Source organism: Electrophorus electricus, chromosome 7 (assembly GCF_013358815.1).
Source record: "Electrophorus electricus isolate fEleEle1 chromosome 7, fEleEle1.pri, whole genome shotgun sequence".
In the NCBI taxonomy this organism is placed as follows: domain Eukaryota; kingdom Metazoa; phylum Chordata; class Actinopteri; order Gymnotiformes; family Gymnotidae; genus Electrophorus; species Electrophorus electricus.
This window is the reverse complement of record NC_049541.1, coordinates 20,300,227-20,322,435: the sequence shown is the minus strand read 5'-3', so window position 1 is coordinate 20,322,435 and position 22,209 is coordinate 20,300,227. Positions and strand designations below refer to the sequence as shown.

The window sequence follows — 22,209 nt, the reverse complement described above, 5'->3', positions numbered from 1 at the left end:
GATAGCTGCATGCAAACGCATGGGGGGGGGGGGGGGGAACCTGCTTTCAGAATCAAACGAGCTGATATTAGGACTCTCAGACTGGTGCTACAAGTCAAATTGGCCTTGGAATGTGCGGTTTATATTACCAGCAAGCGTATCTCTGGCTCTCCACCCACCGGGCCCATGCAGGCTGCAGCCGCGGTGCCCTCAGACGCGCTCCAGCACCCGCGCCGATCCGCCAGGTAAGCTGATTGCGCAATAGAACGGCAGCCGCGATTCAGCTCTACGGATCCGAGCAAGCCTGCCCGTGGACAGACACACGGTGACCGCGCGCGTCCTTTCTGACTTACAGTGCAGTCGCTTCGCAGCAGGGACAAAAACGCACCCCAACGCCACATGCGCGTCCTACGTGGTCTAAGCTGTCTAAGCATCAGAAATCCACCCTCTAGCTATGTGTACAGAACAGATGCACGGAGAGGCCAGGGGAGAGGAGATCGGCCTTGCTGCTCGACGCCAAGCGCTGCAATGCATTTAAGCAAAGTGCTCGCGCGCCGTTCACTTGTCTACATTATCAAAAGGATCTATATGTCAGTGTGGCAGCTCAAACACAAACCCTGCAGACATCAAGACAGCTGTTCATCGAAACACTGAGCTTCTACCTTCAACGAGCCTTCAGCTTTTGGGTTTTATGTTCGTATAGGCTGTGCAAGCTGTGTGCTGAGCCAATCATCTCCAATGGGCTCATTAGGCTGCATTCTTTCCTGTTGTAGAAAGTGTTTCCTTCTGCTTTTGAAGCATTGTGAGGTTAAAAAATGGGGTAATGTTTATGTTAAGGTTAGTCTTAATATCTTAGGTTAGGCTATTGTTTTAAAGGACAATGTGAACAGGCAGAAAGCCCCAAATCACCACAATGTCACATTGTGCAGATAGTAATGAACAATTAACCAACCGGTTGCCTGCAACCGTGGTCTTAGGTTTTAGTTTGTTTCTGGTCAGATATGGAAAGCATGTTCATAACCACAAAACAACAACAGCCTTGTTTTCCAGTGTGATGGTTTCATATTTTAAATTTGTAAATGGACACTTATGAGTCATCACTCTTGACCAATGCCTGACTGACGTCCCACTGAAGGAGTTGTTAAAACTGTTATATTTCTTATAACAAAGGATTTCAAGCATAACAAAACGTTAAATAAAAAATCATATCTGAAGTTTTCTAGTGTTGCTTATTTGTCAAAGTGTAATTCATTTTGAACTTACAATAATAACAACCAAAAAATGTGCTGAGTAAACATTCTGTGTTGAATCTGCATTAATCTTGTACTGCTCTAACGAAGACAGTAGTGGTCATTAGGGTACAGAGAAGGACAAATCTTTGAGGACTTCCACCCCATTGCCTTTTCCGGCTCATAGCCTAATCCCAGTTTGTAAAGGCGGAGCTTCTTTACAGCCGCCCCCCCCATTACGTCATTTCACAACACTGTTTCTGACGTCTAATCGCACCTATGACGACGGGTTACCGCGGATGCGCGCGTCACCGTTGCGTCGGGTGTCCGGTGTCTTTTTAAGGTTGTTTTTTTTTTTTTTTTTTTTTTTAATCATAATTACTGCATATATTTGTAAAATTATGGAGTTTGTGATGGTATTCATCAGATTTCTGTGCTGGATTCGTATAATACATGAAGTATTATACGAATCCAGCACTGAGTTATTGTTATTTATTTTGGGGATTTCCAAAAAATGTAGGCCTACACTGAGATCAAAATCCCCAAAATTGTATAATTTATGTGATGCACATTCAATTTAGCTGCGTGAGCCTGCCACATTCCATACTGCACCTGCTCTGTGCAGGACATTTCAGCAACGCGTCCAAACACCGGTCGTAGCGCAATGTCCAAAAACAAGAAATAATGGTGTATTTTTTCATTTTAAAACAAATCTATTTTTTTGTGCTATTACGATTTTGTAGTATATACTTTAAGACTGCCAGATACATTCCAGTATAATGGTAGAGTTATCTGGATCTTTCTGTCTTTCTTTCTTTCTTTTAATCGCACGGTTTTAAATCCTTTTCGTAGCTATCCGCGTGTTAATCCCAGACCTTATTCGCTGGGGTCTTTCCGACCTCGAGCGGCTGTCGCGTGCTCTCACTCCGCGCTCTTCGAACGCGTCACGAGCGTGGAACGTTCCCGCGCGCTCCGATAGGCCGCTCAAAGCGTGACGGGCGGAAGCGTGTGGCTCGAGCGTTCACGCACTCCGTTCAGCAAACGTCCTCCGTCAGTCTATGAGTTCACAAACTCATGAAGTAACGACGTGTTTTGTCTTTTTAAAAACCAAACCAAAAAAAAGTTGTTTGTCAGAAATGGGAGCCAATAATAGCACGCGCCGCGTGTCTCTCGAGCGAGACGAGAACGATAACGTGACGGTTGTGAAGGGCATCAGGGTGAGTGAAGACAGGAGCTTAAACCTGTTACAACTTCACTATTAAGCCAGCTACACCTTCACCATTAACAGCTTTCGCCCTCTAAAGTTGCTTTAAACAGCGCTAGCCGCTGTGTCCACGGCTCCGGTTCGTGTGTTTTTAACCCCGACATCCGGGTGAGGGGGTTATTTAAGGCAGCTAGGCTAGCGGTCTAGTCGGCTAACTAGCCTAACTTGGGCGAGAGAGCGCGCACGAGCTACTGCAGTTCACGTCTGAAGACATCGAACTGAAACGACACTTAAAAACATGCGCTTTGTTTTACTCCTGGAGGACATGGCTTAGTGCCATGCATGGACGTTGCTGGGACAGGAGCAAGTTAGACAGACCACCCTCGATAGCACAACTGATGCACGAACAATATTAGTGTTATTTAGTGCGTACTGTGTCTTTGTTCTGTTTACCCTCCAGCGCTGTGAAGGTGAACTCTACCATGCTCAAAATCACTTATGTTGCATCCCTGTATGCTAAATGGCATATAGTACAACCAAACACTAGATTAAAGGTAAAGTGCTTTAATATATATATAACTTCTCAGCAACAAGGAGAAAAACTGCATAGATTCTAGGTCGGTGGTATGTATAGGAAAAACCCAAACACTTTTTTGACTAAAAGACGTCAATTATAAACAACTTCAGTGAAAGGTTTACGAACAAAATTGTGCTGTATGAATGTGTGCCTGGTAAAGAACAAACTACTTTTGAGAGCACGTTAGCATGTATGCATTTGCTAATAGGTGTGGTACTTATAAATGTTTCATAGCAACTTTCTAGACCATCCAAGTGTTACACACTTGCTTTTAAAACTTTATTTTAACTGTTTTTTTGTTTGCTTGGGTTTTGTTTGCTTGTTTGTTTGTTTTAACCATTAGGCATGATTTTTCCTGTTTTTTATTCCAACGTTATGAAGGGCCTGATGACTCTTTGTTTTGGTGTTATATCTTGTTCAGAGTGCTAAGTCTAAACCATTGGCTTTGCCTTATTTTTAATTTTTTTTTATTTCTTTCGTTGTCAATTTGTGCCAACAGCTTTGAACTGCTACTGTGTATGAAGGGTGCAACACAGAAAAGGCCTGCATTAAAGTGGGTACACATTTATTTAGTTTTCTTTCCCAGCTCTCTGAGGGTGTCATAAATCGCATGAGAGAGTCATCAGGCATACAGCAGACGACACCACCCCCCGGACCTGCACCCGCAACCTCAACCCCACCCCCAGCCGAGCCTGTTGCGTCGCCCCCTACAGGTGAGCTTTGTGTCTTTGCCTTTCTTGGAGCTTACCTTGTCTGCAACCCTTGGGGAGTTTGCCTCTTCTGTTAAACTTCATACCCTTCCCCTACCTGACATACACATCATGTACGGCCTCCTGAGCGTCTGGCTGTTCTGAGTGTGGAAATAATTGCCCCCCCCCCCCTTTCCCCCAGCTGAGGCAGTTGCCTACCATGCTACCACTGCTGAATCCGTATGCCCCCCCCAGGTGGGTTAGCAGCAGTTCTTTGGCACATGGGTGGAGGAACACGCGTGTTGTTGATGAACGTTCCGTGAAGCTCAGAGAACTTGATCATAAACATCCACGTCTCTAAGTGGTTCAGCTGTTGTCTTTCATTAGTGCTTATGAAAGTGTTTGGACTACTTTGTCGTGCTACACGACCAAAACGAATGCTTATGTAGGAATGAAAGTCTGTGAGTTGTATTTTTATTGAGAGAAAATGAGAACAGGAACTCTATTAGCTTTGACTGAATCTTTGGCTTCAGGTTAGCATCCGCGCTGACCTGCATGGATTTAATTCCGAACACTCTTGGCACTAACTGCTGTTGTGTATAGGTGACACATTCAGGATTATTACATTATGGATTTTTAAAGATTGGATTACCCAGCACAGCCCAATCGGTTTTAGTTCTTCCTTTTAAAGTTCAGCTGCTCTTTCGGAAACTGATCCCAGACTTCTGCTCTTAATGTTATGATTTATAGCTATGACCAGGTGGCTAATGAAACAATTCATTCTTGCTTGTAATTGCGTTAATGAATTGTTGCTGTAATTAGACGTCGCATTTCCACTTGTTCCTCCAAGGTGTTGTGCTTGTCCTTTGGAAGGGGCTGAGAGTGTTGCTGGCTAAACCAAATGCTCGCATTCACTTCTGCTTCTACGTCGTTTAAAGTAAATGTGATGTGGCCCTGGCCTTCAATCAGCTGCCAGAACTTGGCCTTTCTCGTCTCAGTGAATCATGACTTCATATGTAATATGGTATTCAGTCATTTCGGACTAGATTTGAAACCTCATTTCCTGCTACCCTACCCAAGCGTGTAATCTCAAGTGCTCACACACCCACCTTTTGGTGTCGTGTGTGTGTGTGTGTGTGTGTGTGTGTGTGTGTGTGTGTGTGTGTGTGTGTGTGTGTCACATGGAGGGATCTGGACATCTTTTATGGCAGGATACTTTTTTTACGTGGACATATAGCACAGCTTTCACTGAGCGGCGTGAGGAGTTTGTGTGCATGAATGTTATTGGAAGGGAATTTCCTCCACAGGTAATTCATGCAAACACACATGTGGGCTGTGAGGGTTCATGGCTTGAAAAATCATCTCCACCGTGTGTTACTTCCTGGACTCTGCCGTGGGCGGCGGTCTGAGTGATTTGCATAATGCCGCCTATGGCAACAATTGTGTTCTCAACCGCAAGCATGAGAGTAGCTGTAGGCATGCAGTGAAGTTTTTTTGTTTGTTTGTTTTTGTTTTTCAGAAAATTATCAAATTCTAAAATGGCTTGATATTACATTTTGGGCAAATCTTTGAATTTTGTCATCATACTGATTAGATATGAAATGTTCGTCTCATATCATTAACTAATTAGCAGTGCTTATGCCTACTGTTAGAGCAGCTGTTTAGTCAGTGTTTTCTGGTCCTGTTTATGAACATCGTTTGTCTGTGTGGCAGTGAACAGTGGTGTCATTCTCATTCAAAAATAATTCATCATTTGATTAATAACTGTGATTACAATGGTTTCATGTAAATTGACACATTACAAAACTTTAACAGCTTGTAATTGCAGTGTTCAGAGTGATATTAAACCATCTAACAAATTTCAGAAGCATCGTAGCGGAGCGACGTTCATAAACATCCCAGTATTATTATGGTATGTTTTAAATCCGCCTCAGGAAGTCGCCAGAGTCGGTGAAACTCAGATGCTAAAGCAGAGTTGCTGGAGAGCCTGAAAGGCGAATGTAGTAATCACCAAAGACATCTTCAACCTCTCTCCAACAGTTCAAATCTACGAATCATTATTTTCACAAAGTGCGAAACTGTATGGTGGCACCGCCATTTGATAATGATCTTGAAAAGTCAACAGTGCTGAATAAGAACTTGATTTAATGAGCCCAAAAGAGCTTTGAGCCACAGACTTGATCTCACCTGATGAGTCTTTTTTTTTTAAAAAATATTTATTTATTTTTTTTATTTTTTTATCTAGTCTACGTTTGAATGGGGTTTTTTTTTATTTTGACACAGCCTCTGTGGCTTGAATGTCTCAGTTCTAAACTTTTACAAATATGAACAGTGTTTAATGAACTTGTTATATTTGATGACATGTCTCTCTCTTTCTGCTGAAACACAAAGTTCCCTGTTTGGTTTTTGTAAGACCTATTTCGTCTGCTCCGTGTCTTAGCATTAGAACAGATGCACGCTTGGCTTTCATGAGGTGTTTTTATGCAGCGCAATATACTTACAAGTTCTTTGAGCCAAAGTCATTTTTTAAGTATTTGAAACAAGACTGGAAACATATTTTCTTCTGATGAAAGGAAATAAAATCAGTTATTTCTCCTTAAGTGCTTCTTTCTCTATGTGCTCTGTATAACTGCAGTGTGTAAAAAGAGAAAGTGGACTAATGAGAAGTGCACTAATGTTGTCCACGTGTGGCCTTCCATCGTGAACTTTCACACTCTCTCTTCCTGGTGGTTATCCAAGGCCAGCATGTACTGAAACACTGGCTGGAGGTGTCTGCCAGCTGGAGAGAAGAGGTGTGAAAGTCTTCCTCTGGAGCTGTTTCTCGTGGAGCTGTGCAGACTGCAGGCCCCACTCTCATGCCGCAGGAGCGTATGAGTCCCCTGACCACATTGGGCGCAACAAGACGGCCTCCTGTTACCGAGACACAGATCAGCTTAACAGGTTTAGTCTCAGGGAAGCTTTCTTTCAGTTTGTTACTAGCCCTCTTGTCCTGCTTCTCTCTCTTTTCTACTTCTCTTACTTGCTTTTTCAGTTGTTTTTTTTTCCCTGTCCGACCGTACAAACGTACCGAAACTGCCAGTTTTGGTTAGATAGCTCATTTCATAAGTTTTCACATCAAATGACGCAATAAATGACCCGCTCTCTGCTCAGTAATGCTGAGTCCAGATGTGTTTGTGTTCTTTTCAATGACCTACCTGCCAAATCGCCAGACTGACTTCAGTATATTCAGGGTTGGCACTCTTGGAGAGAACCCTGCCCACGTCAACCCCATACTTCATCTGCTACTCTAGCTACCAGTGTCATGGATTAAACACAAGCTCCTTCTGTTAATCTGTAAGGCCCTTCATGGGTTCGTTCCCCCTCACAGATCTCCTTCTCCCTTACTGCCCCTCGGCTCTTCTGCCACTGCTCCTGTTGCCATTCTTCTTCCACGACTATCCGCAGCAGGTGGCAGGTCTTTCTCTGTCATGGCTCCAAACCTACAGAACGTTCTTCCTCAACCAGTGGTTAAGGTACCTGACTAGTAATGAGAAGGTTGCCCGTTCAAGTCCCACCACTGCCAAGTTACCATTATTGAACCCCAGAGCAAAACCCTTAACCCTCAGTTACTCAGGTGGTATTGTGATCAGCTAAAAGTTGTAAATGTAAATGACCATGACTATTCTACTCTTTCTAAATTCAAAGCTCTGCTCTAAAACTTCTCTGCACGTTTCTGCTTTTTTCATAAAAATTTATTATTATTATTATTAGTAGTAGTAGTAGTAGTAGTAGTAGTAGTAGTATATTTTTTTAAAACTATATTATTAAGACATCTTTCAGCCGCTAAAAGACTGAACTATGAGAATGAGAAGGTAAAAACCAGGTGAACGGCAGGTGAGTACCAGGTGAGGCTTTGGCGGAAGCTCTGCCATGCTGGCTGCTTTTCCCAGTCCCACTTTGCGTATTTTCCTGGCAGGCTGTCAGCTTGCTCTTTAGAGGTTGTGACCGTAATGGGGCAGATTGATTGTGTGCCCGCGAGCGGCAGCGCTGAGCTGGGCTCTCTATGCTGCGGCCTGCCTCTAAATCACGACTCTAGTCGCCAGGTCAGCTGATTAGATGGCGATGAAGGTTGATCCTCTCGCCGTTGCCTGCACACCATAAATATTCATCTGCCGAGCCCACACACACACCGCTTTCAACGTTGTACACTAATTACCTGCAGAGTTCAGCAGGGAGAGAGAGAGAAGGAGAGTAACAGACACTCCTGCAGACCTTTAATAAACCAATCCCCATCACATCACATGGCATCTGCCCCCTAATGACCCCCCTGCTCTAGCTGGGGGTGAGTGCCCTCATCACACAATTGCAAAGACCAATCGGGTGTTGCCTCCTGCGCGATGACTACCTTAGCCCCCGTCTGTACTGTACAGTCATCTCATCACCATTCCTCTTGTGTTTTTCTAATCTGGTTTATTCAGAGGTGTGTGTGTGGAGAAGGGTGTTGGAGCTGAAACGCATCGTCGGTTATGATGAACGACCCATTTTTTGCCGTGAGACTCTGGAACCGTGAACAATACACAAAAACTGGAATCAGTGTTTAAACTCACTGGAGTTTTCCTCTAGATCATTTTAAAACGTGTTTATTAATCCCAGATTACTGATATGACAAACCAGTTTATCTACATAACATTTGTACAAGATGAAATATCACCCTTATGTGTTCTTGTATATTAATGATGAATGAAAAATGCTGGTTCACACAGCGATGTGGAAGCAGAGGACTGAGAGATATGCGTTGTTGTATGTCTGGGAGTTTCTTTCGGAAGGTGGGAAGGCGTTCCGCTTCAGCTGGAGCGTGAGGAAGCGGTGATGTTCCAGATTACCACTCCCTCCGCTCGGGTCTCCAGGTTAATGAAACTTCTGATGAGAAGAGCAATTTGCTTCCGTCCATTATCTCCTTAGCCAAGAGCTACTCTCCGGGTTTCTCTCTGTGACGGGGCGAGGGGGAGACAGAGAGAGAGAAAATATCAAAAGATGATGAGTTTTTAATCTTTTAACATTTACACGTCGCACTCAGGAGCGGTGCGTAGGCCTGCACTGCTAATGTCATTCTGGAATTTTCCATGACCCATGACAGGCACCTGAAGAGTCTAAGATTGCAAAGAATTAAAGGATGCAGAGTTCACTCTTTTCTCTATCTTCTAATCTTCCTCCCTTTTTAAAGTCCAGTGATGAAATTAATAGTGAGAAAACATAAGCGTCAATGAGTAAATGGGGTGTGGGGGTTAACGAAGCCGACTGAGACAATGGTAGCCTACGACATTGGACAGGTGAAGAGTAGCTGACCGACTGAGCTGATCAAGTTGAGTGATGTTAATTGCTTCATAAAGTTTAGAATGACTCTTATTTTGATATTCTGTCAAACCCACCCTTCTTTCTTCTCATGGAGATAATTTAATATGTTGTGACTGCAGCAGATTGTGCACTAATTGTTCAAATTAATATTCTTAGTGTTTCTTGTGCTTTTTGCCATCGAGGTAGCAGGTGATATCGCACAGCGAACGTGATGGTGAGACTTCTTTCAGTTTGCTACCTAATCTTTGTGTTAGTAGCAGCCAGTATATTTAATTGGTTGATCTCATTGAAGGAAAGGGGACATGTCCCCCTGGACTCTTCTGTCCTTCCCTGGATTAATGTATATCGGGGCCACCAGCTAAGGCTATGTGCAGTATTGAGATGTTTAAATGCCGTGTTGCAGGTTTTTCTACAGGTAGAGTTTTTTTGTTCGTCATCCTAGTTTGTCTGGAACAGTTTCTTAAATCTGTCACAGTGATTCTTTCTCACTACTTATACTAGTCCTTATTGTTACTATTGTGGTGTCCGTTGTGGGCCAGAGGAGGGTGGGGGGCCCCCTTGAGTCTTGGTTCCTCTCAAGGTTTCTTCCTCGTGCTCCTGGGAGTTTTTCTTTGCCACAGTCACCCTTGCCTTGCTCACTGGGGGCTTGGACTTGGGCGTGTGTAAAGCTGCTTTGTGAAACAGCTGCTGTTAAAAAGCACTATGTAAATAAATTTGACTTGACTTATTAAGTTGCAGGGAACGGTACCTTTGCCTTGGAGGCATCAGCGTGTAGCTGGTCTTGGAGTTGGGCCAATGGTTACTCATGGTTTATATATTTTCTTCAGATGCAAACAAAATTTTACAGTTCCCATGTTTACATTTTACAAAACATATCCCTTACCACTGTTTATAATTATGCACAGCATAAGAGATCCAATATCCTGTGCCAAACCATTAGTGTTTCACATAGGGTCCAGCCCACTCACTTCATAATGGAAACCCCAGCCTCACAAGCTCTTCACAGAATTCATCAGGTACGTATCTCCCTTCATCAGTGTTCTGAATTAAACCCACACCTCCAGAAGGCTCATCAGCATCAAACACACCCCACTCCAAGCTCCCTAAAGCTCTCTAAACTACATACATAACCTCTTTAGCCTCTACGGACACCGAAATCTTAGCCAGCCCCATGTACGGTTATTGCACGCTCAGTGACAACACTTCCATATGGATTTTTACCTGCAACACAGCCAAGCATTCCCTAGCACAGCAGGTCCACACTGGCCTCTACGAAGACTCAGACCTTACCCAGCCTCATATACACGATTGATGCATGCTCACTGCCACCAGTTCCATCTAGATCTGTCTTTCTAGACACGTACCTGAAAAACTGAACACCTCGGCCATTCCACCTTTTGTAATGCATCTCCCAACTCGCTTGTGCTCTCGTCATCCACAGACGCTGGCTAGCCCTTTCAGCTACTTCAGGTAATTCCATCGCAGCACCCCTCCCCTTGCGTCCTCTAAAGCCAAACTCCAACGGCAGGAAGTGGCAGACTTGGCTGCAGAACCCCTAGCACCCATTTCTAAGGGCCTTGTATACAGCTGCTGCCAGCCACCAAGTGGGCATACATTCTCTAATCGTTAACTCTATAAAATAAACTGTCAGCTTACTTTGAGTACGCCACCATTTCCAGCCTCAGTGTACTTAAAGCAGTGCACTGTGGGACCTGTAGTGTGGGATTTATGTTTGTTTTAATTTTTTTACTGATATGTCCTGCGCTCAGTGTATAGTACGCTGCTCCTTGCACACAAACTGGGTAAAGAGTTGATCTTTGTGCTTATCAAATAAATATGCTAATGAACTAGACACCTGGTTATGTTTACATGTACATTGTCCATGCAACACACTTAACCTTACATACTGCTAAAATATGCTTCATCATCCCTGAGCATCATTTACGTCTTCACTTCCCCAGTGTCCGAGGTTTGGAACAGCGTTGTAAATCACTCCAAGGAGCAATTAAACATGACTCGCATGCATTGCTCACATCTCTGGCCAAGTGATTCTGCCAACAGCTGATTTTTCCCGACGAAGCCGTTCTCCGTTCGGAAGGCTGCCATCACACACCATGCTTCCTCTTCCTGTTACGAATAAAACTAGTAATCAATCACCTTATTAAACGCTTTCCACCAATCGCCGAGCCCAAGCTCTGCGCTTTCCACCAATCGCCGAGCCCAAGCTCTAATCCACTCTCTCACTGTGACTGGTGCAGGCGCCTTCATCACCTCACGTTTTCCCTTGGCGCGTTCCTCAGCTGGTCCGTGGTAGTTCCAGCACGCCTCTCCCATGCCCATGTCGCACCACTCAGATGGCAGGCCCACCCTCGTCACTTCATTACAGCCTTGTTCATAATCGTCTCTGGCCTCTTCTCCACTCCAGTGGTCACCACCTCATAAACCGTCAGACGTCTAATTCAGGGCTATGAGCCAAACTGGAGCACCACAGTTTCAATCCACCTGGTAAGAATGGCCTTTCAGTGCTATGAACAGCCTTTGCCATTTTCTTCTTCAGCCCAACAACTTCCTCTTTATCATTTTAATGCTTTTCTTTTTTTTTTCTTTAATGTGTTTTCACGATCGACAGCCTTCTAGACTTTCTAGGTTTTAACCTTCATCCTTGCCCACCATAAATGATCATTTATGTTTCCTTAGCAATTTGCACAGTAGCTGTCAGCATTGTCATGTTGTCCACGTATGCTCCGATTAAACGGCACCAGGTTCTGGGTACCGTGCTGCAGCCTCTTCCCGCCTACGGTCCACTTGGAAGCCTTAATTATCACCTCCGTCACCATCGTAAACTCTAGAGAAAGTGATGGCCAGGCTAGACTAGACTAGACGTGAGGGGGGGGAGCTTCCCAGTGATATTTGGATTCAGTGCGCTTTTCCTGTGCTGTTGGGGATCCAATCCAATCTGATTGTTTGACACGTTTCATGCATAAATCCTATCACATCTCTGCAGTTGCCTGATTTGTTATGAAATATGGCTTGTGTTTTGAAATACGCTTCCTTCTGTTATGGGAAAATACTGGCGCCTTGTCCTTAAAGCTTCCAAAATGGCTTATTTCGAAATGACTTCATCAAGAAGAGTCTACATCAGATTACCCCAACACTGGAAACTGTGTGCAAACGTTCAAATTTTCCTAACCGAAGGTTTATTTTTTACCCCCTTGTTGAGTACGTTTGAATGCATGCATGGGTCTGAGTTGCTTGGGCTCTGTGTATCCAGGGGATGGCACTGCCTAGAAATTAAAACAAATAAACAAACAAAAACATGCTTCAGTCTGTGATTGTGTAGCTGCAGCAGGAGTCAAAAGTTTCCGCGTCTCTCCGTGTGTCCTCCTGTTCACCTGTTCTCTCTGCTTTGCTTTGCGTCCAGCGGAGATTATACATCTAACATGTCTGTCCCACCGGTAAGCAATTTGCCACAATGCACAACAGGGTTTGTTGCCAGGACTTATTATAGAATGAGGTAAGCAACCCATTATGCCTTATTATCTCAGTTCTCACCTGTTTTGGTTTTCTTTAAACTCCCAGTGTTCTGTTATTCTGTTATCTGCAATGTTTTTCCAAAGCGATGGTGGAGCCGTTGCCTGTGTAATAAAGAATTTGTTTTAACTTGATTATTGCATATGTGTCATGTAACTTTCAGTCCACTGTGCCTGTGTTGTGGGTTGGAGAGTGGGTCTTTCGTAAATGTAAGCTTTTCCCCTTTATTTTTGCCCTTTGGGGTTTTTCCTTGCATAATAATTGAATTAATTTAGTAAATGGCCCTGGGGTTTTCTGAACATCAGCAGAATTGAAGTTACACGTCCCCTTTTTGTTCCGTCATGGATGCTTTAATCAGGCTAACAAAAAGGAGATGGATCGTGTGTGTGTGTGCATGTGTGCGCGCAGAAGTGCAGGCTAAATTTACAACACTGAAAATATGTAGAGTTGGTATGTGAGTGTATGTTGGTGTGTCATCTGACATTGCGCTCATCATCTCTTTCGCTCGCACTTTCTCGCTCACTCTCTCTGCCTGCAGTCTAATGGTAAAATGTGAAATTAATGTCTGTTATGTAATCTGATACATTTGCCCATATTACAGGCCACAAAGTCTGTGTGTCAGAATAAACATGCATGTCACACAGGTGCCACTGTCCTGTGTCCTTCAGGCATTCATAGACACAGACGCCCACGTGCGAGGTGTTTCTGGGCGCCGTGGGTCTGTGTCTAAATTAGTTTTCTTGGTCCTGTCTGTTGGTTGCAGTGGACGAGACTGAACTAAGGAGGAAGATCTCGGAGGAGCTGCAGAGACACCTGGAAGAGGAGCGAAGCAGGAACCGACGTGAACTCCATCAGTGGTGAGCGTCTTCATGCCCCATGGGCAGTGGTTGATCAGTGGTTCAGGTACTTGACTTGTAATCGGAAGGTTGTGGGTTCAAGCTCCACCACTGCCAAGTTGTCACTGTTGGGGCCCCTGAGCAAAGCCCTTAACCCTCAATTGCTGAAGTTGTACTCAGACATAATTGTAAGTCACTTTGGATAAAAGCATCAGCTAAATGCCATAAATGTAAATCCCTGATCTTGGGGACATTTTACACTCCCTGATCTACACACATCATACGTGTAGGGCAGAATAAACGCACAACACAAGACCATGATTACAGGACATATTTGCTAAAGAGCAGCAGGACGAGCTGGAGAGAGAAAACGGATCAGGGAGGTTTTTAAGAGATGTAGGTTTGTTTTGCTACTATGCTAAAAGACCTGCTACTCGCAGACAAGACGAAACATGAGGATGACACACAATTCCTGATTAGAATCAGGACTGAGTGCGGGCTGTGGGGTTGAGGGTTGAGTAACTCATAAATAATGAGGGACCTGTACGTGTACTTTTTATATGTAGTTTATATGCTTGTTTGGATTGTTGAGGTATATTTAGTGCCACTCTTTTTTTTTGGGGGGGGGGGGGGGTCTGCTCTTCCCAATAAAAATGCTGTTTCATGTGATATCCGGATTCCTGCCACTGGATGTGGATGAAAGTTTGAGATCAAATATAATAACACGGCGACAAAGACAAGCGATTGTTACACAGATTATGATGTGATATGTTGGCAGTGGTCAAACCAGGGCGAGATCTCACCCAGGACTCGTTCATGTCTTTTCCGGAACTCATCAGCTCCCATCTCTCTCTTTCCATTTTATTTTATTTTTTTCTCAAATCAATGAATCATTGCAGAAGGTCTTGCACCGAAGGTAATTTCCTTCTTGATGGGGTGATCTATTAACTTGCACTAATGAGAGGCTCAGTTTCTCCCTTGCTTGCTTGCATGCTCTCTCTCTCTCTTCTCTCTCCTTCTTCTCACCCCCCCCCCCCCCCCCCCGAGAATTTTTTTCTTATCGCAGTGGAGCAATATTAGACACAAAAAAAAAATGCAAACCCAGCAATACCAATCATAATTACACACACAAGTTACACCATGGCTAATCATAAGTGGAAACGTATTTATATACAGTGCAGCACAGCCAGATTCTGGGGTACATGCCATCGTCTGTGGACAGCTGAGCTTTGCTAGTTTTGAATTCATCTCTGCAGTTCTTTTCACGTTTTCAACATGCATTTCGTTCTCTCAACAAAAATAAACCCGAAACACAGCCTTGTGGCTGAACATCAAGACTCTTAATGTATCGCACTGGTGTGTGTGTGTGTGTGTGTGTGTGTGTGTGTGTGTGTGTGTGTGTGTTTTAAAGAACGGTCCCAGGACAGTCAGGTAAAGCCTCATCTGCCTACCACCCTCCCAAACCGCGTTTGAGCTGCTGTGTCCTGGTTCTCCAGCTTGTGATGGCCCCTGACGACCTCCATCCCTCTAGTTCCGCCCAGGGCCAGCAGCACTGACCTGCAGAAATTGCTATTGACGGAGAGTTTATTTTCTGCTGGCCATAAAAGCAAATTTAGGCGCCGACGGTTCTGTTTTACAGCGCTGTTGCCGAGGGTGGGTAAGGCAGAGTGCTTCGTCCCATCGCCCTGGCAACGCCATTAAGCCAAAACGGGAGCTTTATTGACCATGATGTCACGCTCAGAGGGACAGAATCAATATTTTCCTTAATATTGTCTTCCATTTAGATCTCCACCTCCCACTTTTCTTACTTTTATGTCTTCTGTCTGTTCTTGGGTTGTTTTAAGTGCGTGTGAGCGAGGCTGTGGAATTGAATTGGCCTGTCCGGCTCTCCGTGTGATGGGAACTACTGGTTATTTTTGCCCTCAGCACTCACTGTTTTCTGTAGTGTTTAATGGCACACAAGTGAAGTGAAAATTGTGTTTATTTTTTAAAAATCGTTTTTCTCCGGACGTTTCTCTACTAGAAGAGTGCATTGTAAATTACCCAGTTTTACATGGGCTATGGTGCTGGATAAACGTTCATTCCTCTTGTCCATATATCTTTGTTCATATTGATATATTTTAGCGATTAGTGAAGGAAATATCCACAAACCGCGTTGCTGTTTTAAACGAATAAACTCTTCCATGCACCAACAATTCACTCTCCACTTCTCGCAGGTCTGTTTTCTAGGTGTACGGTTGCAGTTTCGAGCCCATCTGTTGCCATGACACCCACCCTCTGCCCTGAATTTTGTTGGTCAGCTGCTGACGGCGGGAACACTGCCGACCGGATATTATTCCGGCAGTGGGCCTTTCCTGGCACACAACTGTCACCGATATGGCAGGGACATGGCAGTGGGCGTTGGGCTTGGCATGACTGTGGGTGGTACCAGGCAGTGTTGCTGGAGTCTTTACTCCTGTCTGCCCAGGACTTCAGTTCCCAGAATCCCCTGGGTAATCGGACGAGCTCAGCCTACCGTCGTCCAGCAGTCAGGTTCTGCCCTCCAGAAGCATTTCATGTATTTAAACTGTTTGCTTATCCTCGTTGCGAAGTGTTACCCCTGTTTTCTGAAGTTTAGTTTTTTCTTGGATTCCTCTCTTGCCTGTTGACTGGTTTTACGGTTTTGACCAGTTTTGGCTCTGTTTGTTTCTCTTTCTGGAGGTCTCCCTGCTTTGTAGATCATGCTCTGCTGGTTTTGACCCTTGCCTGTGTGTTGACCACGTGTTTGGTTTGACCTGTAGTCAGCAAGACCCTACTGGTTTGATTGCATCTGCAAGCGTCTGGCTGGCGTCAGTCTTCTGTCACTACAGGCTTGAGAGGGGGTCATCCTCCAAACCGTGTAGCCGGAATGGCTCCTGCAGGTAGTAGCCGACCCCCTGATATGGTATCTGAGGACGACGACTTCTCCTAGGTGCACAGGGGTCCCAATGTACTGGATACCGCGCGCTAGGAGATGTTTCTTCAAAACTAGCACTCTACCCATGACTCACAGCTAACCAAAGGATCTGTTCATATGTTTCTGATATTTGTGCTGTTTCAACAACATGCACTACCTTGAATCTCATCACAAAACACAATCCTTGCTGGAATTCTAGTCATGCTTTACGTTTTTGTACACATCAGTTATATTTTACCACTATTACCTGCAAGTTAAAAATTAGTTTGTTTCTTCCACAGATTAATTCAGATTAACAGAATAATTCATGTATGTCGTTTAGGAGATGCTTGTTCCAAATACATGTCGTATTCATCTGTATGATGGTATGGTTTTTTTTGTTTGTTTTTGTTTTGTTTTTTTGTTTTTTTTTGTCAGTCAGGCTTTGGTTTGGTTGGCAAACAGCTCTACCTGCTCGACCAAGTCATTAGCACCAAGACGGGGTAAATCCAAGCGGTTTTTGCCCCTACAAGCAGTTTCGGAGTTGTCCCTGATTTAATGCTGCTTTAATTTTCTTCACCCACTCACCGCTGGAGAAATGGGATTTCAACAGGCTTAAAACCCTCTATTCTCTCCCTTTTAATTTCGCACCTTTCTAGCCAAACTCAATGCCCTGCTTTTGTATTCAATTGCATTTTTAGTTTTGTTTTTGTGTGTGTGTGTTTTTTGTAAAAGATCCATGGCAGTCTTTTAATTGAAACTAATGTGGGTTTGGTAATCTCTCTCTCTCTCTCCGCTGTTGCCATCAAGCTGCAGTTGAATTGCCGTATTATTTCAGAGGCCATTTAGGAGGAAATGGGAACTGAAGATGGACTACTGTTGAGAGTCGTGTTATTGTGAGACCATGATTGTAACATTAAGCTTCCAGTGCTTTCGTGCACAGACTTAACTTTGGGGCGTTTTAAAAACATATTTCTCTGTAAATCAGCTTATGTGTTTTGCTTTATTTGTAGTTTCACACAATTTTTCAAATATTTTCTGTTTTTGCACTAGAGATATCTTTGGTGCGTGTGTGCAGAGTATGTTTGAATGTGGATACTTGTGTTTTCATCTCATTGTGTTTCATAGAGTGTGTGTATTGATAGTTGAGTACAGCGAATCTGAATTAGTTTGGTTGAGTGTGTTATTTGAGTGGATGTGTGTGTGAAAGTGAAGCAAGTGTGAGTGTGTTGGATGGAGTGTGTGTTGGCTGGGTGTAGCTGTGTTTGCAAAGGGCAGCATTTATCTTCGTCTTGTGCTTGCAGAAGCATCGATGCCAAGAGCCGTATTACACACCACACACACACACACATTGTATTACAAATACACACGCTGTATTAAAGATGCAAATCTCGCAGTGTACAGACTGCCCACACACACACCATTACAGATACATAGACACGCAGAGTGTGTAATAGTGTGTGTGCCTGTGTGTATGTATCTGTAATACAGCGTGTCTCCATGTATCTGTAATATGGCATGTGTATTTGTAATACAGCATTAGATACACACACTGTATTACAGATTCATACAGAGACACACACATGTATATTTATATTTGTATATTTGTGAGTATAGAAGACCAAACTGACAGGTTCCATATTGGAACCATTTGTTCTTTGTGCGTCGTAGCCTACCATTTGTGTGTGAGAAAATGCTTGCTGTGCAAGTTGTGTGTGTGTGTGTGTGTGTGTGTGTGCAGTCTGTACACTGTGAGATTTGCAGTGAAGCACTGAAGCAGAACTTTCCTGCAGAGCTATAACAGACACTAAGGCTGACTGACCCACAGAGTGCTGCATCAGCAGTAAAAAAAACACATACAGACCTCTGATTCAAACACACCCCTCATCAATAGACACAGAAGAGCTCAGTGCGGATTACATGCCCCTGTAGGAGAGAGCACAAGCCTCTGTCTTCGCCCTTTAAATCCTGGTTGCCAACGTTAGGTACTGAGGTAGTGGTAGCTCAGTGGTTAAGGTACTCGACTTGTAATCGGAAGGTTGCTGGTCCAAGCCCCACCACTGCCAAGTTGGGCACCTGAGCCAAGGCCCTTAACCCTTAATTGCTCAAGTTGTACTCAGTCATAATTGTAAGTCGCTTTGGATAAAAGCGTCAGCTAAATGCCATAAAGTTTCAAGTTTGGTTTATTTGTCGCATACATAGTCATACACAGTATAACTCGCAGTGAAATGGTTGAGAGTGCTCTGTCCAAACTGAGGAAAAAGAAAAATGGGTGCATAGAGAAATAGATATCTATATAGATACAAAAACATTTTAACAATGTATGTACAATATATGTATATTATGTTTATATACACAATGTACAATGTATATATGGATATGTATATATGTATGTACACAATGTACAGTTTCATCTTGTAATTGAACATATTTAAAGTTACATGTTACATGGTGGTGGTGGTGGTCCCCACAGTTTATCAGTTTCCTTGATTCAGGGCCCCAATGGTCTGTGGGAAGAAGCTCCTCTTCAGTCTCTCTGTCTTGGTCTTCAGGGAGCGAAAGCGCTTCCCTGATCTCAACAGAGAGAAGAGCCTATTGTTGGGATGGGTGGGGTCCTTCACAATCCTCTTGGCCTTAGTCTGACACCGCTTGTAGTAGATGGTCTGCAGGTCAGGAAGTTCCGTATGAGTGATGCACTCTGCTGAACGTACCACCCTTTGGAGTGCTTGTGTGTCCTGCTTGGTGCTGTTCTCAAACCAGACTGTAATGTTCCCCGTGAGGATGCTCTCGATAGTGCAGGTGTAGAAGTTCCGCAGTACCTTGGAGGGCAGTCTGAAGTCTCTTAGGCGTCTGAGGTGGTAAAGACGCTGACGAGCCTTCTTTGCCAGTGAGTTGGTATGGCGGGACCAGGACAGGTCCTGCGAGATGTGAACACCAAGGTACCTGAAATCTACTCTCTCCACCGTGGTTCCACTGATCCTCACAGGTTGGTAGTGCCGCTCCTGCTTCTTGCTGCAATCCACGATCAGCTCCTTTGTCTTACTGACGTTTAGGAGCAGATTATTTTCCAGGTGTTTAATCTCCTCCAGGTAGGCCCTCTCATCGTTGTCTGAGATCAGACCCATGACACCGGTGTCGTCAGCAAACTTGACAATGATGGTGGAGTTGGAAGTGGCTGTGCAGTCGTAGGTGTACAGTGAGTAGAGCAGGGGGCTTAGGACACAACCCTGAGGAGCTCCAGTGCTGAGGGTGAGGGTGGATGAGGCGCAGTTGCCTACCCGTACTGATTGTGGTCTGTCTGTTAGGAAGTTGGAGATCCAGTCGCACAGGGATGTATGCAGTCCTAGATCCTCCAACTTAGTAGTGAGTAGGGAGGGGATGATAGTGTTAAATGCTGAACTGTAGTCGACAAACAGCATTTTAACATAATTTCCCCTCCCTTTGTCCAGGTGGGTCAGTGTGGGTCTGTACATTTTACAGTGTAAATGTAAATGTCTCCCCCCCCCGCCCCCCCACAGTAGCCCTGGCCTCGCGTAAACATGGACCTTTTCTTCTCTCAGTACTTCCAGATGAGACACCACCTTTTGTCTGCTGCCTTTTTGGATAAACATTACATATTCCGAACCAAAGGCTTGTGGAATTGTAGGTTCGGTATTCCATTCCTCTGATATCCGCTTTTATCCACAACCTTTGACCTCAGTTCTGTGGCTCTGTACAGCTTCCGCAGACTGTCCGTGAGAAAGCCCGCAGTTAAGACCAGGGCAGAGTAATGTAATATTCATCACTTGCATTCAGACGTTATTCCCCTTTATTAATATTACATGCTTCCTTTTAAACAACATTGTTGGAGAAACCGTTTGGCACGGCAACTGTTATGCAAGTGTGTCAGGAGCCATGTAAAACTGATTGGATTGAGACGTACTGCGGGAGGGTGTAGACAGGTGGCGGGGTGTTGCAGGAGAAAAGTGTGTGTGTGTGTGTGTGTGCTCCTTAATTCACCTCCACGCCATGGCAGCCGAACGCTGATGTCTGTTGCAGGTGCGGTGGTGCGTTTTGTAGGTGGTGAACTCACTCACTGTTCACTCCCCACCTACTTTATTAGAAAATTATTTATATATATATATATATATATATATATATATATATATATATATATATATATATATATATATATGACACCCTGTAGAGGGAGTTGCACCGCAGCCCATCTGTTGTTATGCACTATTTGTTCTTCTGTTTCTTCCTCTTTAGTTTCTCTAAAGTTTGCACTTTTACCCCCCACAAACAGAACAAACCGCTGAGATCTGCTGCCCCAGCGTGTTGTCTGTGTTCTCTCTGTCAGTTTGGTGGTGTTTTGGGCAGCAGACCACTCAAAACTCGGTATACGTTAACTTTAGTAACCCCCTCACTCCAGCCCCCCCGAAAGCACTTGCACTTGGTTTTGGGAAAAGATTCTTTCTTCAGTGCATCCGAGCAAACTGCAGACAACGTGACCGTAAAGAGCGAGGCATTTCATCTCCGCCGCGCTGCTAACGAACAGTGAGCAGGACGTCTGTTAGGCGCTCTGCCTTGCTTTCACGTGCTTATCTAATGATCTCTAACATGTCTCCACGCCAGCTTCACGTCGCGTGCGTTACTGTGCGCTCGCTGCCCTGCCAGCCGGCTCCCAAGCGCTCGTGTTAAATGTAACGTGCCTCCGACACGCTTGTTCTCGCAACAAATCAAACCGGTTGCCAGATTGTTGTAGTAGGTGGGGGGTTGTTTGCTTTCTCTTGCCTCCTTCTCCCAGGCTCTGCACCGAACCGGGTGCATGTGCAGTCAGTGCCCTTGGAGATTAGCCGCCTGGGGGTGGGGGGCCGGGAAGCCACTCCCAGCCTCTCCATGCCAGGCTGGTGTAAGGGGCTTTTTTTACGCCCGTTCGCCTGGATCCACTTTTCCCACAAGCCTCTAGCCATTAGTCCGCATTGTGCTCTGACCTTCCTCCAGCTTTTTGCTCCTGATGGCCTCGACTTTAAGGGTGCAGCTTGACCAAAAGTGCCAATGAGGGTAAAGATGACTATGCCGGGGAGAGCTGGCTCACTGAGAACCACTCGCGGTTCGAGAAAAGGGTGTTCACCTAAATGTTCTTTTAGCTTTTATCCTGACGGGGTTCAGAGTTGTAGCCCTTGTCCTGTAGTCTCACTTGTCCTCACGTGCCCTCACGTGCCTTCACGTGACCTGTCTTCAATGTTCTTGACCTTTGTTATTCACTTTCATGTGTGGAAGTCACGCATGTCTGTCATTGGTGTGAGCACACCTCTTCCTAGAAAGAATCCTACATTAGCACGCATTCACCAGTCCACTGATAAAATAACAGTTATTGACATAGCATTGCATAGTGAGGATCTGGGTTGGTTGGTTTGTTTGTTTTTCTTTTTCCCCCATGGGAGTCCGTTTGTGAGCTATCAAGGGGAAGGAGAGGTAGGTGAAAAGGGGTGGAGCTGGTTGGTTCTTCAGCGCCTGTGATAGGCTTTTCTGTGCAGGGGGGCGTGTACATGCGGGAGAGGAGCCAATAACAGCAGCAGGTGATCGGGATGAGATCTGCACCTGCAGACGCACCGTGGCGTGACATGTTTGTTTAAAAATTCATAAGACAAACAAATCAACAAACATCAAAATAAATTTTAAAAAATAACTGAAAATTGTTCTTGCTAGGGTAGCATAGGCAAGGATCAGATGCGCGTCTGCTCTTGGACCGCATGTATGTGAAACAATTCTGAATCAGATTTTGAATATATCAAATTTATGTTTGGAAAGGCCCTAGACACATTCATGCAATATGGGTAAACAACAACGCAAAACTCCACCGGCCCGTCATGTAAACGTGGTCTGGATGCCACGTCCCTTCACACCTCTAGTTTAACGTTTTTTTTTTTT

The 22,209-nt window shown here is 44.6% G+C and overlaps 1 protein-coding gene across 3 annotated transcripts in view; it reads left to right on the top strand.

Annotated features, from left to right (window-relative positions):
- The first annotated feature begins 2,191 nt into the window (after nucleotides 1-2,191).
- Nucleotides 2,192-22,209, top strand: part of chchd3a (coiled-coil-helix-coiled-coil-helix domain containing 3a) — a 58,274-nt gene continuing 38,256 nt past the window's right edge. The window contains exons 1-3 of one of the 3 annotated variants that reach the window (XM_027025557.2): nucleotides 2,192-2,425; nucleotides 3,576-3,702; nucleotides 13,307-13,400. In XM_027025557.2, the coding sequence (XP_026881358.1) occupies nucleotides 2,267-2,425; nucleotides 3,576-3,702; nucleotides 13,307-13,400 (380 nt within the window). In that variant the 5' untranslated portion in view covers nucleotides 2,192-2,266. Of the gene's footprint in view, nucleotides 2,426-3,562; nucleotides 3,703-13,306; nucleotides 13,401-22,209 lie in introns of all 3 variants that reach the window. The other 2 variants (XM_027025556.2, XM_027025558.2) reach the window with 2 other exon arrangements.